Source organism: Squalius cephalus (assembly GCF_949319135.1).
Source record: "Squalius cephalus genome assembly, chromosome: 8".
Lineage (NCBI taxonomy): Eukaryota > Metazoa > Chordata > Actinopteri > Cypriniformes > Leuciscidae > Squalius > Squalius cephalus.
Window position 1 is genome coordinate 23,333,782 of NC_137129.1, and position 24,079 is coordinate 23,357,860.

The 24,079-nt window shown below is 39.7% G+C and overlaps 1 protein-coding gene across 1 annotated transcript; it reads left to right on the plus strand.

The window, feature by feature from the left end:
• Positions 1-2,768: 2,768 nt before the first annotated feature.
• Positions 2,769-5,378, plus strand: LOC307162528 (uncharacterized protein). Its single transcript, XM_079877904.1, has 2 exons — positions 2,769-3,038; positions 3,670-5,378. The coding sequence occupies exons 1-2, from the start codon at positions 2,804-2,806 to the stop codon at positions 4,884-4,886; spliced, it is 1,452 nt and encodes a 483-aa protein (XP_079734030.1). The 5' UTR covers positions 2,769-2,803; the 3' UTR covers positions 4,887-5,378.
• The last annotated feature ends 18,701 nt before the right edge of the window (positions 5,379-24,079 follow it).

The following is a 24,079-nucleotide window of genomic DNA, read 5'->3' on the forward strand; positions in this document are numbered from 1 at the left end:
ATCACTAAAACGAGTGAATTAATCAGATTTTATGATACAGTCAAAATATTCTACAACAAATTCTTTAAATTCAACGATGTTGAGAACGGAACAAGAATAAAAAAAGAACTATAAACAAGCTGAAACTAAATAAAATAAAAATGAAAACGAAAGTAAGCAGTGTTGGGCTCACACAACTCTCTCATTAGAATCAAAATGTTTCAACATTTGCGATGTATTTGGATGCTAAACTATCCTTTATCATAGGCTTTGTACTTCACTCACTTTCCAATATCGACGGAAAAAATCATCCTATTCACACGCGCAAAAATGTGGGGTGGGGTGGGGGGGGGACACATAAAAACATACTTTGTCATTTTGTTCAGAACATCATTCAAACTGCAAAGTGTTAACTTATATTTTTGTACAGTAGCAATAAAACACAACATTGTGCTTTTTTAAAATACATTCAAGCAGTCCGCCCCCGAAAATGAAACTAAAATGCTCATGACTGCATTGGGGTTTGAGTTTGGTGGGGATTGGATGAATTCTCTAGGAGGAGTACTTCGCATTCCACAGCAAGCGTTTTCCAAACAACCCATAATAGCCGACTTCCTGTTGGGCTGGCGTAAAACTTGACGGGGGAAAAGTTGTTCGGCCCGATGAGATCTATATGTGTACCGAGTTTCATAGTAATTCATGCAAGCGTGTTTGATCTATGGACCAAGTTTTCAGACCCAGTTCAAGGGGGCGCTGTTGAGCCCCCCTGCCACGCCCGGGTACCAGCTTCAGCCCGGCCCTGATGCCAGGGGGTTCTGACTTGTGTGCAAAGTTTCAAGAGTTTTTGAGCACGTTAAGGACCCCAAAAGCCCCTGAAACCTTGATTAACAATATAAAAGCAATAGTCAGATCCCCCCTCCCCTCACACACACAGAGACACAGAGAGAGGGAGAGAAAATTCTCCAGAAAATCCACATTCAAACCAAAATATCTCTCTTCCTCTTGGTCCGAGCTAGTTACTGTAAATTAGAAAGTTGTCCGTCTTGATGAGAACAATACACATACCAAGTTTTGTTGCTGTTGATAAAACTAACCCCCCCACTTTTGACTAAAGGTGGCGCTACTGAGCCATTTCACCACGCCCGTTTCTGAAATTTTGCACATATCTACTGGATAATAAGTGTGATGTGTCTGTCGAGTTTCATCCAATTTCAAGCATGTGAAGAGTCTCAAAAGCATCCGAAAAGAATATTAAAGTTTGATGCGTTGCCACGGCAACAGTATCTAAGATATCAATAATCCTTTCACAGGCCTACATCTGCCGTGTGTCTACATTATACACATAAAGTTTGAAGCAAATCGGGTAAAAATAAGAGGGTGATTTCAAAGCATTTTGAAAGTGACACACTTCCTGTTGCCAGTTGGTGGCGCTATAAATTTGACTCACAAAGGTCACATCCATGTGATCGGCCTTTTACAACAAATACACTGCTGAAGTTTAATCAAGATCAGATAATGTATGCAGAAGTTATAACACACTTCCTGTGTCCCATTATTCGCCATAAATTCGTTTCCTCGCCACGGCCAAACCGTTCGAGATATCAAAAATCTGTTCGCAAGAATTCATCCTCAATGTCTTGACTTCATTCACACCGAGTTTGGTGGCGATCGGATGAATTCCCTAGGAGGAGTATTTCACATTCCATTGTATGCGTTTTCCAAACAACGTATAATAACCGACTTCCTGTTGGGCTTTTGTAAAACTCAGAGCACGAAAGTTGTGCGGCCCGATGAGATCTATATGTGTACTGAGTTTCATATTATTACATGCAAGCGTGTTTGATATATGGACCAAGATTTCGGACCCCATTCCAGGGGGCGCTGTCGAGCCCCCCTGCCACGCCCGGGTACCAGCTTCAGTCCGGCCCTGATGGCCGCGGGTTCTGACCTGTGTGCAAAGTTTCAAGAGTTTTTGAGCATGATAAGGGCCCCAAAAGTGGCAAAAAGGCAAAAAAAAAAATAATGAAGAAAAAAAAGAAAAAAAAAAAAAAAAAAAAAATCCTTACGAAAACAATAGGGCCTTCGCCCTTTCAGGGCTTGGGCCCTAATAATAATAATAATAATAATAATAATCCTAACGAAAACAATAGGGCCTTCGCCCTTTCAGGGCTTGGGCCCTAATAATAATAATCCTAACGAAAACAATAGGGCCTTTCAGGGCTTGGGCCCTAATAATAATAATCCTACCGAAAACAATAGGGCCTTCGCCCTTTCAGGGCTTGGGCCCTAATAATAATAATCCTACCGAAAACAATAGGGCCTTCGCCCTTTCAGGGCTTGGGCCCTAATAATAATAATAATAATAATAAATAATCCTACCGAAAACAATAGGGCCTTCGCCCTTTCAGGGCTTGGGCCCTAATAATCCTACCGGAAACAATAGGGCCTTCGCCCTTTCAGGGCTTGGGCCCTAAATATATATATATATAAAAATTCTCAGTCACATCGCTAATATATTTATATATAAATACAATATACAATGGGCCTACCTGATTTTGAACACAAGAGGGCAGTATAGCCCTATGTATGACTTTTTTCTTTTTACTAAATAGCTCATTCTGGCTGTTTTTAAACTTGTACATAATTCTTGAATTAAAAAAAAACTGAATAAACCCAAAACTGGGTTTAGATCTGATATTTGTATAATTTTATATAGACGGTTTCATCGGACGCACGCGCGTTGCCAGGGTTACGCGTTGGCCCGAAGTTAACTTCCGGTCTGTGTTTGTTTATCGGTAATAATAGACATTCTCTGGTAATAATTATGGCGCCGACTACGAACGCAATTAAAATGAAGGTGATGAGTAGACTGAAGTTGGGCTCAGGTTGTTGTGCTGTGGGATGCAACCTGACCTCTGGAACAAATACATTATCGAAAATAAAAATGTTTCGGTTTCCTAAAAACGAAGGGAGACGGCGAGCTTGGATCACCGCTGTGCGAAGAGAGGCTTGGCAACCAGGCAAGAATTCAAGGATCTGTAGCACTCACTTCGTTACAGGTAAGAAACTCATGATAAGCAACAGATAATAGCTAGCTGACCAGTAACAAGCCTGCAATAGTTATGTGTTTAACTAAATTGATTACTACACACGTAGCTGTAACATTGTATACATTAATTTTACACAGTAACGTTAGCTCAATGTTAGTTGATACGCTTTAGCTATGATTTAAACTAGTGTTATGATACCTGATATCCATCAAGCATAAAAGCCACAATGTTTTTCCATCAATGCTATACAAATAACCTACATTATTTAACTAACAGTCACCTTTGGCTTGTTCTCTGGGGACATAACAAATACAATAATGCATAGCTCTTCTGATGAAGCTTTAAATTAAGTATTATATGGACTTTTACTACATTTTCACTGACGAATTTACTACATTATCACTGATATGTTTTATCTGTAAAGCTGGTTTAAAACAGTGTGCATTGTGAAATAAATTTGACTTTGATCTAATTTCAATGTACTAGTAGGCTACTAATATTTTTTTTAATCAATACGTTTTAGTCAATATCATAGAAATGCACATGAAACCAGAAAAGTTATGGATTATGCAAAGCATGTATGTATGATGCTAGCAAGGTGCAATACTGTCAACACAAACTGTGTCTGTCTTTATTTTAGGTGCGCCATCAGTGGACCCATGCCATCCAGATCATGTTCCATCAATTTTCGCTCATAAAAACACCATTGATGGTTCACAGAAGTTGGAGCGATACCAGAGGAGACAGAGGAGACCATCTGTGGTTGAGTCTATGGATTCACCTTCCTTAGAGGTCACCCATGCTGACCCTGAAGAAGGATGCACTGCTGTGGGTACAGATCTGTCAATGGCAGACATTGACCAGCTACAAAATGAAAACACTGAATTAAAAAGAAAAATGGCTTTACTGGAGAAGAAACTGGAATCTCAAGAAAAACGACTACAAGATCATATGTTTGGCAGTCCGTCTGATTTTATTTTAAATGATGACAAGCACACTCATTTTTACACTGGTCTACCATCTGCTTCTGTGTTTTTCACCCTCCTCACTTACCTGACAACAACATGGAACGCATCATCAACCATACTTACCCTTCCCGAGCAGTTTCTTGTGGTCCTGATGAAGCTTCGTCTAGGCTTAACTCATCAAGACCTCGCTTTTCGCTTCAGAGTGAGTTGTGGAACTGTCTCAAACATCTTTCATGAATGGCTCGATGTGATGGCTAAAGAGTTACAATGCCTTGTCCGGTGGCCATCCAGGAAAGACATCAGAAGAAATCTCCCCACCCTCTTCAAGACTACAGGTTTCCAACAAGTTAGATGTATAATAGACTGTACTGAAGTGTTCATTGAGAGGCCAACTAGTTTGCAAACACGGGCAGTCACATACTCCCACTACAAATCACATAATACTGTGAAGTTCCTTGTTGGTATTAGTCCAACAGGAGCTTTTACATTTTTATCAAAAGTCTGGGGTGGCCGTGCTAGTGACAAGGTTATAACAAAAAATTCAGGGTTAATTGACCTTCTTGAACAAGGAGACCATGTAATGGCTGATCGAGGCTTCAATTTTCCCGAATATTTTGCCACCAAATGTGTTCGTCTTCATGTACCAGCATCTACAAAGGGAAGAAAACAATTGACAGGATTAGAGGTGACACACTCTAGAAAAATGTCCCGAGTGAGAATCCACGTGGAAAGGGCCATAGGAAAACTGAAGTCATTCAGAATTCTGCGGAACACCCTGCCAGTCAGTATGGTCAAACGGAGAAATGATAACAGTCTTTGCACAATAGATAAAATATTAATTGTTTGTGCAGCACTTTCAAATCTGGGGAAACCACTTGTACCAAAATAAAGCAGGACTTAACCACAACTTAAAGGGATAGTTCACCTAAAGACCCTCATGTCGTTCCAAACCTGCAAGAACTTTGTTCATCTTCGGAACACAAATTAAGCTATTTTTAATTACTTAGGCTGTCAATGGAGGAACAGAAAGCTCTCGGATTTCATCAAAAATATCTTCATTTGTGTTCTGAAGATGAACGAAGGTCTTACAGGTTTGGAACGAAATGAGGTAGAGAAATGAATGACAGAATTTTCATTTTTGGATGAACAAACCCTTTAATTTGATACTTTTACCTACAGGATTACATTTTTTTATTATTAAATATATTAAAATACCAAACACATGCATTGCATTATCATATTTGTAGTGTTGAACTTGTATCACAATGTTTCAAATGGATTGTAACTATAAAATGAAATGATATATTCACTACCAACTATTGATTAACTGACTTATTGATTAACTGATTTATTGACTGATGAATAAAGTACTATAGACTACAATTTCCGTTTTTAATGTATTTATGTATTTGATGTAAAAAGTGAAAAAGGGCAGGAACAACCTATGCTTTAAGGAAAAAAAAACCCTCTTTTTCTTGTAAAAACTGATTTCAGATCAGCACTATTGAGCTGCTTTTGAGACAATTTTCATGTAGCTGTCACTTAACTGCAGTCTTCCCTCTACAAATTCATCCACAACTTTTGGCAGCATGTGTTTGAAGTAAAAGCTACGTAGCCTTTGCATATATGTGGAGACAAAAGCATTGTCATGAGGCACATCAAGTTCCAGGTGCTGTGCTGGGGTCCAAATAACCAGACAGGATGTTTTCAGCCCGAGACAGTGCATCCCTAACTGTATCTGCCTGTAGTAACCTCTGGGGCCTTTAGGGTTCACAATGTACTGCCCACCCTCCACTCTGATGTCTTGGTTTGTGCCAGTGAGTGCATCATTAAGGGATGAGCAAGCACTGAGTGTGATAGGGCATTTTACCTCTAGCAGCTTGTCATCAATGATACCATCAGGGCTTGCTGCCAGCCATGGGTCTCCTGCACACACCACCAACCCTTTGTCCACCACTATGCAGCCCCTCTCCCTAATCTGATCCTTAGCAAGACCCTCGCTTTCCTTCCCATACCTTGTGGCCACATTCCCCTGGAACTTTGGGTAGAGGTGTTCAGTGAGAAACTTAGCTGGGTCAGTTGTCTCACGCTGAGGCACCTTGCTGGCTGTGCTTGCTGTTATGCGTAGCTTGCGCGCATCATGCCAGAGTGGTTCTATGCTCTGTTTTCTAGTGTTTCTCTCTAGTTCCACCACTTGATCTGGGTTCAGTTTAATGAAGGCATCATAAAATGCTGTGCACTTTGGACAGCTCAGAGCACTATCATGCTCACTGTGGGGCTGAGCTAAGCTGCTGAACACGTTGAGTTCCTCTCCCTGAGCATCCTGTTCTCCCTGACTGCTGGTGAAATCCTGACTACCTGACTCGGAGGCTGTGTCTGTCTCACTGCTGTCACACATGACGGAAAAGAGAGCACAGCCTGGCACAACTTCCTAAAATAAATGGTGAAAAGATCTTACCTACACTGCCATATATATATATATATATATATATATATATATATATATATATATATATATATATATATATATATAGTACTGAATTTTACATTGCCTCAATTTTTTACATTAGACTAGCTGATTTGTTAGAGATATATGAACTATAACTTACTTTCAGGGCTTTAAAAAGCTTTTTTGGTGACCCATCTGGATTTAGTGGGGGAAGGCAGAGGGGAGCTTGTAGCTTGATCTTCTTGCCAGGTTTCAAGAAATCACACTGAGCTACTGGTTGTGGATCAGCCTGAAAGGATATTTGAAATGTACATTATACATAAATATACAGTACAGGTCAAAAGTTTGGACACATTACTATTTTTAATGTTTTTGAAAGAAGTTTCTTCTGCTCATCAAGCCTGCATTTATTTGATCAAAAGTACAGAAAAAAAATGTAATATTGTGATAAAGTATTACAATTTAAAATAATTGGTTTTCAATTTATTATACTTTAAATGATCATTTATTTCTCTGATGCAAAGCTGAATTTTCAGGATCATTACTCCAGTCAATCACATGATCCTTTAGAAATCATTCTAATATGATGAATCATTATCAAAGTTGGAAACAGTTCTGCTGCTTAATATTTTTTCATAACCTGTGATACTTTTTTTTTCTGTATTTTTTATCAAATAAGTGCAGGCTTGACGAGCAGAAGAAACTTCTTTCAAAAACATTAAAAATAGTAATGTGTCCAAACTTTTGGCCTGTACTGTACATGATAATACAAATAATTAAGGAAAATTGTTGTACAAAATACCACCAATTGTACACTGATATTTGAAATAGGATAACAGGAATTAGTATACTAGGATATGGTTATTAAATATAATAATTGTTCAAATGCTCCCCTTTTTAGTCACCCGTGACCAAACACTTGGTTTTGAAGTGACAGATGGGCCACTCTGGAGTCCATCCTGAACACACTGCTCCGCAGCAACCAAAATTGTACCCACATGGCTACACACCTCTCCATTGCTGTATAGATACAGATAGACTTTTTATCAACGGGATAAATGCAAGTATTGAAAAAGTGTACCTAAATGCTATTGTAAAATGTAATGTTAGCTAGCCAGCCATACTTACCCTGCCATGCAGTTGCAATGCCCACTCTGGATTTCGCCGGACTTCTTCGCAATGATCCAGGCGGAGTAGCTCTTTGAAAGCGTCTGACCCGCCTCGATTTCCCCGTAAACGACACAGGTATTTCCATCCGCGTGTGTTAGAATTTTTTTTACTTTTCCGGAATGAAAATAGTTATAGGCATCCAAGCTGCGATATGCCTTGAACGCCTCCCTGGTGTACACACATTCCTTCTCGACTAAGTATTCAAAAATATTTACCTGACTGACCTCCGGTAAATCAGACAGGTCTGTAGAAAATAATGTTTGCCTCAAAATTTTGTTGAACGGATCTGGTAGTGTAACGTTGTCACATTTAAGTTTGGCCAAGTAACGGCTCTTTTCTTCTATTGGTAGTCCCAAATAATACTGGCTAGACATACTTGCTAATGTAATTTGCTTGTTACTTTCTACAGATGAACTCTGTTGTTATTGATTCTACCGGAAGTTAAGTTTGGGCCACAAAAGCGCGCATGCGCAGTAACGTTTGTTTATGTTGTTGCCGTTGAAACCGTCTATAAAAATAAATAGTGTATAATTAAATTTTTAGAAGATCTGAGACGTTTTCTGATTCCTTTTTTGACATTACTTTAATCCCTCGCCATAGCAAAACCGTTTGAGATATTCAATATCCGTTCACAATTTAGCATCTTTAATGTATTTTCATCATGTTGAAAAAGTTTGGTGTGAATAAAATAAACCACTTAGCAGGAGTGGGTAAAAATGCAGAGGCTGAATTTGCAAATAAATCCACATTCAAACCAAAATATCTGACTTCCTCTTGGTCAGAGCTAATGATTGTAAATTAGAAAGTTGTCCGACTCGATGAGACCAATATACTTACTGATTTTTATAATTGTGGGTAAACCTAACCCCCCCACTTTTGTCAAAAACATTTTGAAAGTGACACACTTCCTGCTACCAGTTGGTGGCGCTATAACTTTGACTCACAATAGTTACATCCATCTGATCGGCCTCTTACCACCAACACACTGCTGAAGTTTCATCAAGATCAGTTAATGTATGCAGAAGTTATACCACTTCGTGTTTCTCTTTTCTCGCCATAAATGCGTTTCCACGCCACGGCCAAACCGTTCGAGATATCAAAAATCCGTCCGCAATTTAGCATCCACAATGACTTGACTTCATGCACACAGAGTTTGGTGGCGATTTAATTAATTTTCTAGGAGGAGTGTTTCAAATTCCACAGCAAGCGTTCTCCAAACAACACATAATAGCTGACTTCCTGTTGGACGGAGCTAATAACTTAGAGTGCGGAAGTTGTTCGGCCCGATGAGATCTATATGTGTACCGAGTTTCATATTAATTCATGCAAGTGTGTTTGATATATGGACCAAGTTTTCAGACCGTGTTCAAGGGGCGCTGTTGAGCCCCCCTGCCACGCCCGGTTACCAGCTTCAGCCCGGCACTGATGGGCGTGGGTTCTGAACTGTGTGCAAAGTTTCAAGAGTTTTTGAGCATGTTAAGGACCCCAAAAGCCCCTGAAACCTTGAAAAACTAAGATTAAATGGAATAGACAAATCCCCCACCCCCACCCCCACCCCCACCCCCCTACACACACACACACACACAGAGACGTAGGCTAGAGGCAGAGAGAGAGGGAGAAAATCCTCATTCAAACCAAAATATCTGACTTTCTGTTGGTCGGAGCTAAGGAGTATAAATTAGAAAGTTGTCCGGCTTGATGAGAACAATATACGTCCCAAGTTTTGTGATTCTAGGAAAAACTAAGCCCCCATTTTTGACTAAAGGTGGCGCTACTGAGCCATTCCACCACACCCGTTTCTGAAACTTTGCACATGTCTACTGGCTAATAAATGTGATGTGTCTGTCGAGTTTCATCCAATTTCAAGCATGCTAAGAGTCTCAAAAACATAAAAAAAGAATATTAAAGTTTGATGTGTTGCCATGGCAACAGTATCTAAGATATCAATAATCCTTTCACAGGTCTACATCTGCCGTGTGTCTACATTATACACATAAATTTTGAAGCAAATCGGGTAAAAATAAGAGAGTGATTTCAAAGCATTTTGAAAGTGACACACTTCCTGCTGCCAGTTGGTGGCGCTATAACTTTGACTCACAATAGTCACATCAATGTGATCGGCCTCTTACAACGAACACACTGCTGAAGTTTAATCAAGATCAGTTAATGTATGCAGAAGTTATAACACACTTCCTCTGTCCCTTATTCGCCATAAATTCGTTTCCTCGCCACGGCCAAACCGTTCGAGATATCAAAAATCCCCTGGCAATTTTTCATCCTCAATGTCTTGACTTCATGCTGACCGAGTTTGGAGGCGATTGGACGAATTTTCTAGGAGGAGTATTTCAAATTGTACGAATTGTACTACTGACTATTTAGAGCAGTGTAATCTTTATATGTTAGGTTGACCATTTTATTATTATATTTTATTAAGTCTATAATGAACAGGCTGCAATGTCAAGATTGCAATGCTGGAGTGTGTGTGTGTGTGTGTGTGTGTGTGTGTGTGTGTGTGTGTGTGTGTGTGTGTGTGTGTGTGTGTGTGTGTGTTCATGTTTTTCTGTCCCGGTGGGGACTTTAACCTGAATGCACACAGACTAATGGGGACTCGTATCACAGTGGGGACCTAAATAGAGGTCCCCATGGGTAAACAAGCTTCATACAGAATGAGTTTTTTTGGAAATGTGAAAATGCAGAAAGTTTTCAGTGATGGGTAGGTTTATGGGTAGGGTTAGTGTAAGGAGATAAAATATACAGTTTGTACAGTATAAAAATCATTAAATCTATGGAGAGTCCCCACAAAGATAGTAAACCGTGTGTGTGTGGGTGGGTGTGTGTGTGTGTGGCGTGGGCGCGATTGAACAGTGGACACATAAAAACATACTCCGTCATTATACAGGACGACATTCAAACTGCAAAGTGTTAACTTATATTTGTGTACAGTCGCAATAAAACACAACATTGTGCTTTTGTAAAATAATTTCAAGCAATCAACCCCCGAAAGGCGCTAATTTTAAAATTAAACTAAAATGCTCATGGCTGCACGGGCATTCATAACGGTGCGCATCCACGGCGAGGAACGAGCAGAACAGAGTGAACGTTTTTCAGTTAATTCCTACTTCCATAGGAATTCATTTGAAACGCTCACTCAACCACTATCAATGTCAGTGTGGACGAACATATTTTACTTTCGTTTTTAAGTTGGCGATTCAAAAGCCCCCAGCGGTGTCACACGTCGATTAACCGGTGGTAAAATATTCTCACCGTCACATACCTAGTATATTTTTATGTAGATACAATAGGCCTACCTGATTTTGAACACAAGAGGGCAGTATAGCCCTATGTATGACTTGACTTTTATGGGACTAAATAGTACAATTACTATTTTTAAACTTATAAATATTTATTAAATTGAAAAAAAAAAAGAATAAAATGGGTTTAGTTGTGATATTTTTATACTTTTATATAGAAATAAATGGTGTTTAATTACATTTTTAGAAGATGAGGCTTTAAATGTTACTTTACTTTAGTCCCTCACTATAGCAAAACAGTTTGAGATGTTTGTCTGAAATATCCAAAAAATCCACATTCAAACCAAAATATCTGACTTCCTTTTGCTCTGAGCTAATAACTGTAAATTAGAAAGTTGTCCGGCTCGGTGAGACAAATATATATACTGATTTTTGTAACTGTTGGTAAAACTAACCCACCCACTTTTGTCAAACGCATGTTGAAAGTGACACACTTCCTGCTGCCAGTTGGTGGCGCTATAACTTTGACTCACAATAGTTACATCCATCTGATCTGCCTCTTACCACGAACATACTGCTAAAGTTTCATCAAGATCAGTTAATGTATGCAGAAGTTATAACACTTCGTCTCCTCTCTTTTCTCGCCATAAATTTGTTTCCTCGCTATGGCCAAACCGTTCGAGATATCAAAAATCCGTCCGCAATTTAGCATTCTCAATGTCTTGACTTCATGCTGACTGAGTTTGGAGGTGATTGAATGAATTCTCTAGGAGGAGTACATCACATTCCACAGCAAGCGTTTTCCAAACAACCCATAATAGCCGACTTCCTGTTGGGCTGGCGTGAAACTTGACAGAGGGAAAGTTGTTCGGCCCGATGAAATCTATATGTGTACCGAGTTTCATATTAATTCATGCAAGCGTGTTTGATATATGGACCAAGTTTTCAGACCCTGTTCAAGAGGGCGCTGTTGAGCCCCCCTGCCACGCCCATTTCTGAAACTTTTCACATGTCTACTGGCTAATAAGTGTTATGTGTCTGTCGAGTTTCATCCAATTTCAAGCATGCTAAGAGTCTCAAACGCATCCGAAAAGAATATTAAAATTTGATGCGTTGCCACGGCAACAGTATCTAAGATATCAATAATCCTTTCACAGGTCTACATCTGCCGTGTGTTTACATTATACACATAAAGTTTGAAGCAAATCGGGTAAAAGTAAGAGGGTGACTTCAAAGCATTTTGAAAGTGACACACTTCCTGCTGCCAGTTGGTGGCGCTATAACTTTGACTCACAATAGTCACATCCATGTGATCGGCCTCTTACAACGAATACACTGCTGAAGTTTCATCAAGATCAGTCAATGTATGCAGAAGTTATAACACACTTCCTGTGTCCCATTATTCGCCATAAATTCGTTTCCTCGCCACGGCCAAACCGTTCGAGATATCAAAAATCTGTTCGCAAGAATTCATCCTCAATGTCTTGACTTTATTCTCACCGAGTTTGGTGGCGATCGGATGAAATCCCTAGGAGGAGTATTTCACATTCCATTGTATTTGTTTTCCAAACAACGTATAATAACCGACTTCCTGTTGGGCTTTTGTAAAACTTAGAGCACGAAAGTTGTTCGGCCCGATGAGATCTATATGTGTACTGAGTTTCATATTATTACATGCAAGCGTGTTTGATTTATGGACCAAGTTTTCGGACCCCATTCCAGGGGGCGCTGTCGAGCCCCCCTGCCACGCCCCGGTACCAGCTTCAGCCCGGCCCTGATGGCCGCAGGTTCTGACGTGTGTGTGCAAAATTTCAAGAGTTTTTGAGCATGTTAAGGGCCCCAAAAGTGGCAAAAAGGCAAAAAAAAAAATAATGAAGAAAAAATTCGCCCTTTCAGGGCTTGGGCCCTAATAAATAATCCTTACGAAAACAATAGGGCTCTGCGCCCTTTCAAAAAAAAATAATAATCCTACCGGAAACAATAGGGACCTTCGCCCTTTCAGGGCTTGGGCCCTAATAATAATCCTAACGAAAACAATAGGGCCTTCGCCCTTTCAGGGCTTGGGCCCTAATAATAATCCTACCGAAAACAATAGGGCCTTCGCCCTTTCAGGGCTTGGGCCCTAAAAATCCTTACGAAAACAATAGGGCTTGGGCCCTAATTATAGTTAGTAGAAAGTCTAAAGAGGACTATGAAAATAAAGTGCAACCAAAGGCTCAAATCAGAGGTATATTGTGACAATATATCTGTGCAGATGGAAATGAAAGAAAAGCAACATAGTGAACAGCAAAAAGAAAGAAAGAGGGAGAGAGATCAAGAGAGACGGCATTAATATGCTAATGGCCTGAGTGAATACACAACAGCTTTACTGACCAGGCTAATCACTGCTGGACACACACTGAGGTTAATCCCCCCCTCCCCCCAACACACACACACACACACACACACACACACACACACACACACACACACACACACACACACTAATCCTCACTCACACAGAGAGTCATGCATGTGTGCACACATCATGCACGCTCGCACATTTGCATAGACACAGCACACACGCTTGGTCACTCACACACACTCCTCACCTTATTCTGCTTTTCTCTTGTCTTGATGTCACACTCATGGTGGACTTAAAATATCTCTATGAAGTATATTTTATACATAATTATAATATATCATGTTACTTTATTTTTTATTTATAAAGGCTGAGAGTTTCTCATTGCACTGTCATGCACATGATGTACATTTTACAGACTGTATTTTTACATCAATAAACTGTTGTTCTTGAATCTTGTCTGACTTGTATTAATGAACCTTCAATATACTGTATTGTGAAAAAAGATGCAGGTAAACTAAAGTGTATCATTGCATGTTGATTTGTTGGATTATGTGTGAATAATCTTTTTTTATTTTTTTTATTTTAAGCACTAGCAACCAACAAGCTCAATTTACCGATCCATCCACTGCAAATAGTTCAAATGTTCAGAAGGTCTTCCAGGTTTGTGGAATTGCACACACAGACCAGCCAGTCATGTGCCTATTGCTGAAAACAGAGACCAACAGCATTTGATCATTGGATTTATAGAAATCATTTCACTTTTAAGAAGTGTTTTCCCAACATTGCAATATTGTATATCTATTCAGCTCCTGACAAACACAATTGTTATTTGAATTATCACTCAGTAAGTCATTTGGCTTTCAAACACATTAAAACTGGTATTAATCCCATGGATGTGCTTTTTGGGGCTTCAAAATCTATGGTATACCATTATAAAGCTTGAAAGAGCCAGGATATTTTAAACATAACTCCGATTGTGTTTGGCTGTAAGAGGAAAGTCATATACACCTAGGATGGCTTGAGGGTGAGTAAATTATGGAATAATAACCCTTTAAGTTTTTATCAACTAACAGGTTACAAAAGAGCTATGTGGGTGCTCAGTTTTTACTGTCATTTAATATACTAGGCAAAAAACTTGTGTTATAAAAGACGAATTGTTATGCACAGGTAGCCTGGCTAACGTCAGACCACTTTCTCTTTGAGACGTGGTCTGGATACCACATGTACATTTTCTCGTATTTGAGGCGTGGTTTACGAATGCCCAGAGCCGTTTATTGGGCGCTACGAATGTCTATCAAATGCGCCTGTACGTAGCTCATAGCCAATCGTTTCAATTATACCAGATGACGTATGTAGAGCGACAGACAACGAAGAAGACGACGATGGGTCAGATTTATGTGTACACCAGAGAGTCCTGCACGGGTCCGATTTTGTAAATCCGCACCCGACCCGTTTTCCAACAGCAGCACTAATAAAAATCTGCACCGACCCGCTTAAAATAGAACCGACACCCGACTCGCACCCGAAATAAAATCAGTTTAGATTATCACATTATAGACACACTTACAAACATTTTTATTGCCAGGTCATACAGAAGTTATTACACGACCATTAACACAAGGACAACTTCAGCCGAAGCTGTCAAAAGGCCGATACATGAAGAACATGGCTAACGTTACCACACAAATCGAACAGACGCGGCTACAACACTAACGTTAGGCCTATATGCCACACAATTTCGTCTAGCCTACATCTGACAATTTTGGGTTCAAACACACCCTGCACACCACACATACTTAACAGTGTTAGATATGAAAAATACCGTTCGATAGAGCTGCTTTGTTACCAGTTATCTGCGTGCTTCCTCAGGGATGAAGTTCCACATTTGCGGCTATCCAACACGAAAATGTTTGCAGCAAAGCCTTTCACGATATTTTCTTCAGATAACTCCAAATTTCTCCCACACACTAGACTTGATTTTTGATGACGTATTGTCGACAACTTTACAATCTCCACTATTCTTTTCTTCAACTCCTCAGCATCCATCTTGACGACTGCAAGCAGAACGCGCGCGCGCGGTTGTGATGCATTTTTAAAAGTGGAAGTAGCCTAGGTTAACGATCCTGGGAGGGCGTGGCGCGTCGGCACAAATAAACTGATGTGGATTTTAAATTATTTTATCAACTTGAAATACAGGCATATTTTTGTAGATGTGTTCCTAAAAATATGCATATATTTTTACGTCTGTCATGTTGGATCCATAGATAAACAAACTGCTTCGGTGTGTCGCATATACTTCGTCATCGTCTTCCTGCTCCCTCCCCGTTCTGTGATTGGTTCCCTATTTCAGGGGAAAAATTAGTCCATGGTATCCAGACTACCTTGCAGCGTGAATAAAATCGCGCTGCTCAAGGCAGTATGGGGAAACCCAGGCTAATGCACAGGCATTGGCGACAAATACACTCTTCTCCAAATCTCAAATACATAAAACATTAGTCTTTACACACATTGTGTTATGAATAAAGAAAACACTGTAGCCTATTCAAATAACAATTTTTATTGTTTAGGGATGTGCCATATTCAGTTTCAATAGCTTGGTAACCATGGGAGCCAGGTCTTTTAGCGTTGTGGCTCCCATATTGTGGAATGCTCTTCCTCAAGACATCTGTCAAGCATCCACACTTCTCTCCTTCAAAAGCCTCTTAAAAACATTTTTTCTCTGAATATTACTCTTCAGCTCACAGTTTGTAAATTCTACCTTGTTATTGATATGTTATTTGCTTGAATCCCTCTTTGTTTGTATCTTTAACCTAACTTTGCAAGTGATCTTTGTATATTACTTTCTTCCCTTGGTATGTGTATTGTGCTTTGATGTTGATGCCCCTCTCTGCAGTCACACTTTTTTCAATAAGGGACAATATTTGCCCCCTTAAATCGTTTTTTTCCAGTGCATTTTTTACCTTTACAAAAATGATAATAAAAATACCTTTATATTTACCTTTATAAAATAAATAATGCTTTAAAATTAAAACCGCCAGTAGGTGGTACTTTAAAGTTTAATTTTCTGTATACTGGTTGGGGGTTTAAATTTATAAATGTTCTTTCTCTTTTGAAATTGTGTTTTCCTCCTCTTTACTTTTTACCACTGTTTAAATTGCACTTCATTGCAATAGCTTTAGTGACAGAATTTGAATGTTACATTCCCTTAATTGTCACAGGTCTGCCAGGATCCTGCACTACATTTCCCATCACTCTCCTCTGTTCCCACCTGCACATCATTTCTAATCCCACACACCTGCACCTCATCATCACCCTCATCACTACCACTACATAAACACACACTTCACCACAATTCACGTGGTCAACACAAAATGAACAAATCACTCTCTGAGATAACTTGGTAGTCCCGAGTCATATTAAAGATTGTGATCGTCATGACTGACCCATCACTAGTCTTCATCAATGGAGAGAGGGTGGAGAGGGTTCCCAGCATCCGTTTCCTGTGAGTCTACATTACAGATAGGCCTACTATATACCGTTTTACTGTGAACACTGGTTACAATTAAGCAAATGAGTGCAATACTGATGCTGTTTTAAAGTACTCTTATACTACTTCAGTTTACAACACTATATTGTGGCTGCACTACTGTTTATACTGTGTATATTGTTTAATTTATATTTATTTATATTGTTTAATGTTATTCTACTAATTATTCATTTATAACTTACTGTTTTAGGCATCTTTTTAGAGCTGTTAACCCCATTTTTCTACTGTGTACTACTGTGTGCATACCATGACAACAAATATTCTTCTTTTTCTTCTTTGCTGCTTTTTTAAAGTTAGACTGTAATAAATATTCACATAGGCCTACAACTTTTAAACTTTTAAATCTCACTCTACAATAGTCTTTACACAAAGCACCACATCCTGAAGATTTGGATTACAGCACAGGTGGTATGGTGTATTTTATTACAGGATATTAATATGCCCCATGATAAACAAAACTAATGAAATATTTAGGGCTGTCAAACGATTAATCGCGATTAATCGCATCCAAAATAAAAGTTTGTGTTTACATAATATATGTGTGTGTATGGAATATAATTATTTTCTATATATAAATACACACACATGCATATATATATTTAAGAAAAATGTGTTATTTATATATAAAATATTTATATATAATATAAATTATATATAATATAAATATACAGTATATACATGCAAATATTTCTTAAATATATACATGCATGTGTGTGTATTTATATATAGAAAATAATTATACACCGTACACACACATATATTATGTAAAAACAAACTTTTATTTTGGATGCGATTAATCGTTTGACAGCCCTAGAAATATTGCATGATGGTTAAATTATCGCAGAAATTTTAATCAATTCACAGGGGAGCACAGAGTGCGCTATTCAACACTCCAGTTACCTAAAGAAAAAGATGGTATTGCTCTTCCAAATCTGAAAAATTATTTCTGTGCAGCAGAGTTACGTTCCATCTTATATTTGTGCACTTCTACATAGCCAAGTGGAAAGACATAGAAACAAATAGGCCTATACAAGATCTCCAAGTTCAAGATCTCCAAGTGAAATTAGAAGTTTCCAGGACTTAAAGGATAACTTCGGACTAAGAAATCAGGATTTATTTAAATATTTCCAGTTAAGGGATTACTACAACAAAACGTTTAGCTGGAAGTGCCTGATCCACTTCTTTATAACACCTAAGATCAGAAACAAACAAGTTTACAGGCAGCAGGCTTGCTGGAGACAGTGTGGACAGTTAGAAGTGGGTCACACATATATTTTTTGGAGTTAATAATAATAATAATAACTAGATGTACCGCATGGCGGTACAAAATATGACCGCCGCTCAGGCCTGCACTGGCTTTCCACAAAAATAAATGACGTGGAGCAATTTGGCTGTATTGCGTGTTTATGTATATACCTAAAAAAAGTAGTAGTATGTGTGTGTGTTTGTGTATGTGTGTGTGTGTGTCTGTGTGTGTGTGTGTCTGTGCGTGTATGTATGCGTGTGTACATGTGTGTGCACGTGTGTGTTTGTGTGTGTGGTTCTGTGCATGTGTATGTGTGTGTGTGTGTCTGTGTGTGTGTGTGTCTGTGCGTGTATGTATGCGTGTGTACATGTGTGTGCACGTGTGTGTTTGTGTGTGTGGTTCTGTGCATGTGGATTTGTATGTGTGTGTATGGGTGTGTGTCTGTGCGTGTGGATGTCAGTGTGTGTGCATGCTTGCGTTTGTTTGTATTCCTGCATGTGTGTGTGTGACAGTTAGGGTTGCCAACTTCAGAAAAGGAAAATGCGGGACAATCATGGTTATTTATAGGAAAATGAGGGACACTCAAAATATCTGTACTGTATCACACAGTGTACGTCATATCAGTGTCTGCAGTTAAGTTTGTGTTTAAAAGGTTATCAGACATAAACACATTTGTATTGCTTAACCTATTTATGTATTTAATTCTAAAAATAATTTTAATGTCATGCATGAAAAAAGTCACATTACAAACAAACCATACAAATACAAATAGTTCAAAATAACAGCATTTATCTAAAATAGAAAGCTTTTTTAACATTATACACTAGGCTTACAGTTCAAAAGTTTGGGGTTAGTAAGATTATTTTTTGGGAAAAAAAATAAAGTAATTGCCTACTTTTATTCAGCAAGGATGCATTACATTAATCAAAAGTGACAGTTAAGATAATGTTACAAAAGCTTTCTATGTACTTTCTAAAAGCTTTAAAACATTAATAATAATCAGAAATGTTTTTTGAGCATATTATTCCCTCAGGTAGATTACATGTTTTCTTGCGTGGCTGGATGTTAGACTCATGAACAATCACGTTGTTTGCATTCGCCAAAATTGATTAGCCGAAATCAAAACGTGGACAGTGAAAGGAAATTACCGTTAGCGCGAGACGAGTCCGGCTTGAAGCGGAAGCGACCAGACGGCAGAGGATGTTCGCAAATCAAACAATGATTTGTCTCAAAACAGTGATTAAAAAAAGCTGTGATTGGATGATGACAGGTGTCGGTGATCATTCTCAAGTGTCGTGGTCAGCACTGCTGCTGTTGCTGTTGTATCAGTCAGTGGTTTATCAGCTTGTCAAAAAACGGGACACGGGAGGTCACGCACGGGACAAATAAATTAGGCCCAAAATACGGGACGTCCCGCCTAATTCGGGACAGTTGGCAACCTTAGTGACAGTATCATCCTAAACCAGCAACCCTTCGCTCAACACCACCATCTACAGGCCGCTGATTGTACAGTCACTAAATGTGCACATAAATGAATTTATTTTATACCCCCCCATGGATGAAATTCTACGAAACTTAGCATACCCCCAGAGGATGTCAAGTTAATCATACACATGAAATATGGTGCAGTTCTGAACATCTCAACTGAAGATAGGGGCGATTAAAGCAGAATAATATTGCATTTTCATTTTTTATGGGAGGGGCGCAAATCACAAATGAGTGATTATGGGCTAGGTTGATGTGGGCCCTTAAGACCAACATACCATAAAAATGTCTTCATCCTCGGTGCCACGGTTCAGGTAGTTATTTAGGACAAACTGCATTTTTTGGGTTTGGGTGGGCCCAGCGCGGGGGGGGAGTGGCCCCCGGGGACCAAACGAAATTTTTCCGTAAAAGTCTAGTGGGGCTACATGCCCACCAAATTTCATGTTCCCCGGTGTTTCGGTGTCCCTGGTATCGTTGACGAAAAATTCACGGGGGGCCCAGCGCAGGGGGGGGGGGTGGCCCCCGGGGACCAAACGAAATTTTTCCGTAAAAGTCTAGTGGGGCTACATGCCCACCAAATTTCATGTTCCCCGGTGTTTCGGTGTCCCTGGTATCGTTGACGAATTCAGTAGATGACGAAAAGAAAAAAAAAAAAAACTTTGAGAATCCCTATATGACTGCTTTCGCTAGCTACGCTAGCGGCGGTCATAATAATATGTTTATTTTATATAGCGCCTTTCTGAGGACTCAAGGTCGCTTTACAATAATTACAAATGCACATAACATAGAAATATGACATAGAGACGATACATATAAACTGTGAAGGATAACATAGTAGAGGTATAGTACATATAGAATCAGAACATTCAGGGGTCAGGGAAACAAGTGACAAAAAGATGTGTTTTAATGTGGGTTTTGAAGTCTTGTAGTGATGAGAGATTGCGGATTTGTTGTGTAATTGAATTCCAGAGAGTTGGCGCAGCGGTGCAAAAATCCCTTCCACCAAATGATGATAGTTTGTGCCGTGGGATTGTCAACAGACCGGTATCGGATGATCTAAGTGTGCGGACAGGTGTGTATGGATGAGGTCAGAGATATAGTTTGGGGCAAGACCATGGAGTGCTTTGAATGTAATAAGGAGTATCTTGTACTGAATGCGATAGCGGATGGGTAACCAATGTAGACTGCGTAAGATGGGGGTAATGTGGGAAGATTTCTTAGTGTAAGTGAGGACTCTGGCAGCAGAGTTCTGGATATATTGAATTTTATTTAATGATGAATTTGGTAGGCCATAGAAAAGAGAATTGCAGTAGTCCAGCTGCGAACTGATGAAAGCATGAACTAGGGTCTCAGCATCACTGATGGTAAGAAATGGACGTAAGCGTGCAATATTGCGAAGGTGGAAGAAGGCAGATTTAGTGAGAGAGGAGATGTGAGGAAGAAAGGAAAGGGAGGAATCAAAGATTATACCCAGGTTTTTGACAGAGGTGGAAGGTTGAACCGGAACTCCAGCAATATTGAGATTGTCAACACAGACCCGGGATGTAGTTGAGGTGAACCAATATGAAGTAAATCTGTTTTGTCTGTGTTAAGTTTGAGAAAATTACTGGTCATCCAAGCATTTATTTCATCAATACAAGCTGATATGGAAAGCGTTGGGAAAGGAGCATTGCGTTAGGAATGGATGTATAGTTGGGTATCGTCTGCGTAACAGTGGAATTTGAAGCCATGATGACGGATGATATCACCTAGTGGAAGCATGTAGATAATGAAGAGAAGAGGCCCAAGAACAGAACCCTGAGGAACACCGTGCGGGACAGAGGCAGAAGTGGACTTTGACTGGCGGATAGAGATGTAATGCTGGCGATCAGACAGGTAGGAGGTGAACCAGGATAGGGCAGTTCCAGAAATACCAAGAGCAGAGAGTCGTGAAATGAGAATACTATGACAGATTGTATCAAATGCAGAGGAAATGTCTAGGAGAATTAGAATACTGGTGGAGCCGGAGTCAGTGGCCACAAGGAGATCATTAACAACCCTAAGAAGTGCAGTCTCAGTGCTGTGAACGGTGCGAAAACCAGATTGAAAACATTCATAAAGGTTGTTGGATGACAAATGAGTTTGAAGTTGAGCAGCAACCACTTTCTCAAGCAGTTTTGAAAGGAATGGTAAATTAGAAATAGGTCGGTAGTTGGCCATGTCAGAGGGGTCAAGGCCTGGTTTCTTTAGGACAGGAGTGACGGCAGCAGTTTTAAGTTCCAGAGGAACAACACCAGTGCTTAGAAGTTGAGTGATGAGAAGTGAAATCGATGGTGAAATAACGGGTGCACATTTTTTGAGTAGAGTAGTAGGAGCAGGATCAAGATGACAGGAGGATGAGTTTGCTTTGTTAATTAGCTCAGAGATATAAGCGGGGGTTGGAGGGGCAAAAGCAGTGAGTACCAAATGTAGAAGAGGTGGGGAAGACATGTGTAAGAACAGTAGAGGTAGTGGATGGGAAGAGAGTATAAATTATATCAGTCTTACTTTGAAAGAAGTGCAAAAATGACTCACAGAGGTCTGCTGAGTTACTCATAGCGGGTGCAGGAGGGTTGGTGAGTTTGTTGACTATAGAAAACAGGGTTTTTGGTCGAGAGGATGCATTGTTAATGATGGTAGAGTAGTAACTAGAGCATGAAGTAGCCTATTTATAGCAGATTTGTAGAACTGAATATGGTCATTGTAAACAGTAAGGTGAACAGTTAAACCAGTTTTCCTGTACAGGCGTTCAAGACGATGACCAGCTGTTTTTAGATTGCGAAGTGCAGGGGTAAACCAGGGAGACGTGTGCGTAGAAGGCACAAATCTACTTTTAAGAGGGGCGTGGATATTGAGGGCAGTGGAAATACAGGCATTATATTTGGTAAGGATATCAAGTGAGCTTGTGTGTTCAGTGATGTCAGAGAGATGAGTTTGTACAGATTCAGAAAATAGTATAGGATCAACAGAATTTTGGTTACGTTATGTTATAGTGGATTTCACCCTGAGGCGGGGAAGAGGCATTTCACATTTTAGTTCAACGAGGTGGTGATCAGACAGTCCAATCTGAGAACCAAGCACGGAAACATTATGTAAACCAGTAGTGCAGACGAGATCAAGTGTGTGACCTTTTGAGTGTGTAGCAAAATCGACATGTTGTACAAGATTGAAACATTCAAATACTGACAAGAGTTCGCGTGATTCAGCACAATCGGTATCAACGTGTATATTGAAGTCACCAAGTAATATAACACATTGAGATAAGACAGATGAAAGGGTTAACTGTTCATGTAGTTCACTGAAAAATTTTGCAGCAAAAGACAGCAACAGTTCCTGGGACAGATTTACTCTCCTCAGTGTCCTCAAAAAGCACAGTCACTGCTGTGCTTTTTTTCAAAAGGGCATTGGTATTAACAGACCATGTGAGGTCCTGACAGATGTATGTTCCCAGGAATTTAAAATCACTAACCCTCTCCACAATGTCCACTTTGATGTAAAGAGGGGCAGGTTCCCCCCTCTTCCTCCTAAAATCAACTCCTTTGTTTCTGAGGAGTTGAGTGCCAGATTGCCGTCAGAGCACCAGGCAGTGAGTTTTTGGACTTCATCTCTGTAGGCAGACTTGTCATTATTATAAATCAATCCTACTGCAGTAGTGTCGTCTACAGACATAGATTGGTGTACAGTCATGGGTGTATAGCAGAGGACTCAGTACACAGTCCTGGGGGGACCCCAGTGCTGAGGGCCAGAACTGAGGAATGATAGGACCCCAGCCTGACTGACTGTGGACAGTTTGTTAAAGGCACATGCAGTTTCCGTTTTTTTTCAAACAACGACCCATAGAGTCGCTGTGGAGTACTTGTATTTAACTTTACTGTCATAAATACCACTCACGCAGAGCTGTCTCTGCACTCTTCCGACCGTGCTTTCTTCGTTTTCTTTGTCAACTCTGCCATGATTCACGTCTGAAATGCGTGCTAGTGGCTTCCATAGAGGCTGCTTCATATGTTGTTGATGTATGTGACGTTGTGCCGTAAAGCAAGTCGTGATTCTCGCGAGATTTGTCGGGACGCCACCTCTCAAACTTGCATTGCTGGTTTTGTTGGTTTTGCTATCGGGATGATTCGCCCTACTACGAGTTCGTTTACCATCAAAATTATTTCAAAACTGTTATATTAAGGTACAAATCTTGCATAGTGTGCCTTTAAAAGTCCTTAATTCATCTGCAAGTCTGGTGGCCGACACCCAGACAGTGGAGTTTGGACACCATTCAGTCAATGTGGCTGATGCAGTGCCACAAGGAGCCCTTATACTTTTTATACCTTATACTAAGTTTTTTCCCCATCTCTTTGTCACTCAGTTGATATGTGTAAAGGTCCTTGCACACTGAGTCCGAAATTTGCGTTCGAAATTTTCGCACGTTAAAAAAATAAATATAGAAAAAAAAAAAAATGCGTTTTCGCATCTGTAGCAAGCATTTTGAATGGTGTTTTGACAATTCAAAGCCACCGAATCACGAAAGTGAAAAAACGCATGCGATAATTTCAGACTCAGTGTGCAAGGGCCTTAAGACAT

Bases quoted from the DNA above. Each gene is read 5' to 3' on its own strand.
- LOC307162528 (XM_079877904.1), top strand. From the start codon at position 2,804: ATGGCGCCGACTACGAACGCAATTAAAATGAAGGTGATGAGTAGACTG. The intron at 3,039-3,669 runs GTAAGAAACTCA...TCTTTATTTTAG, and splicing joins TAGCACTCACTTCGTTACAG to GTGCGCCATCAGTGGACCCA.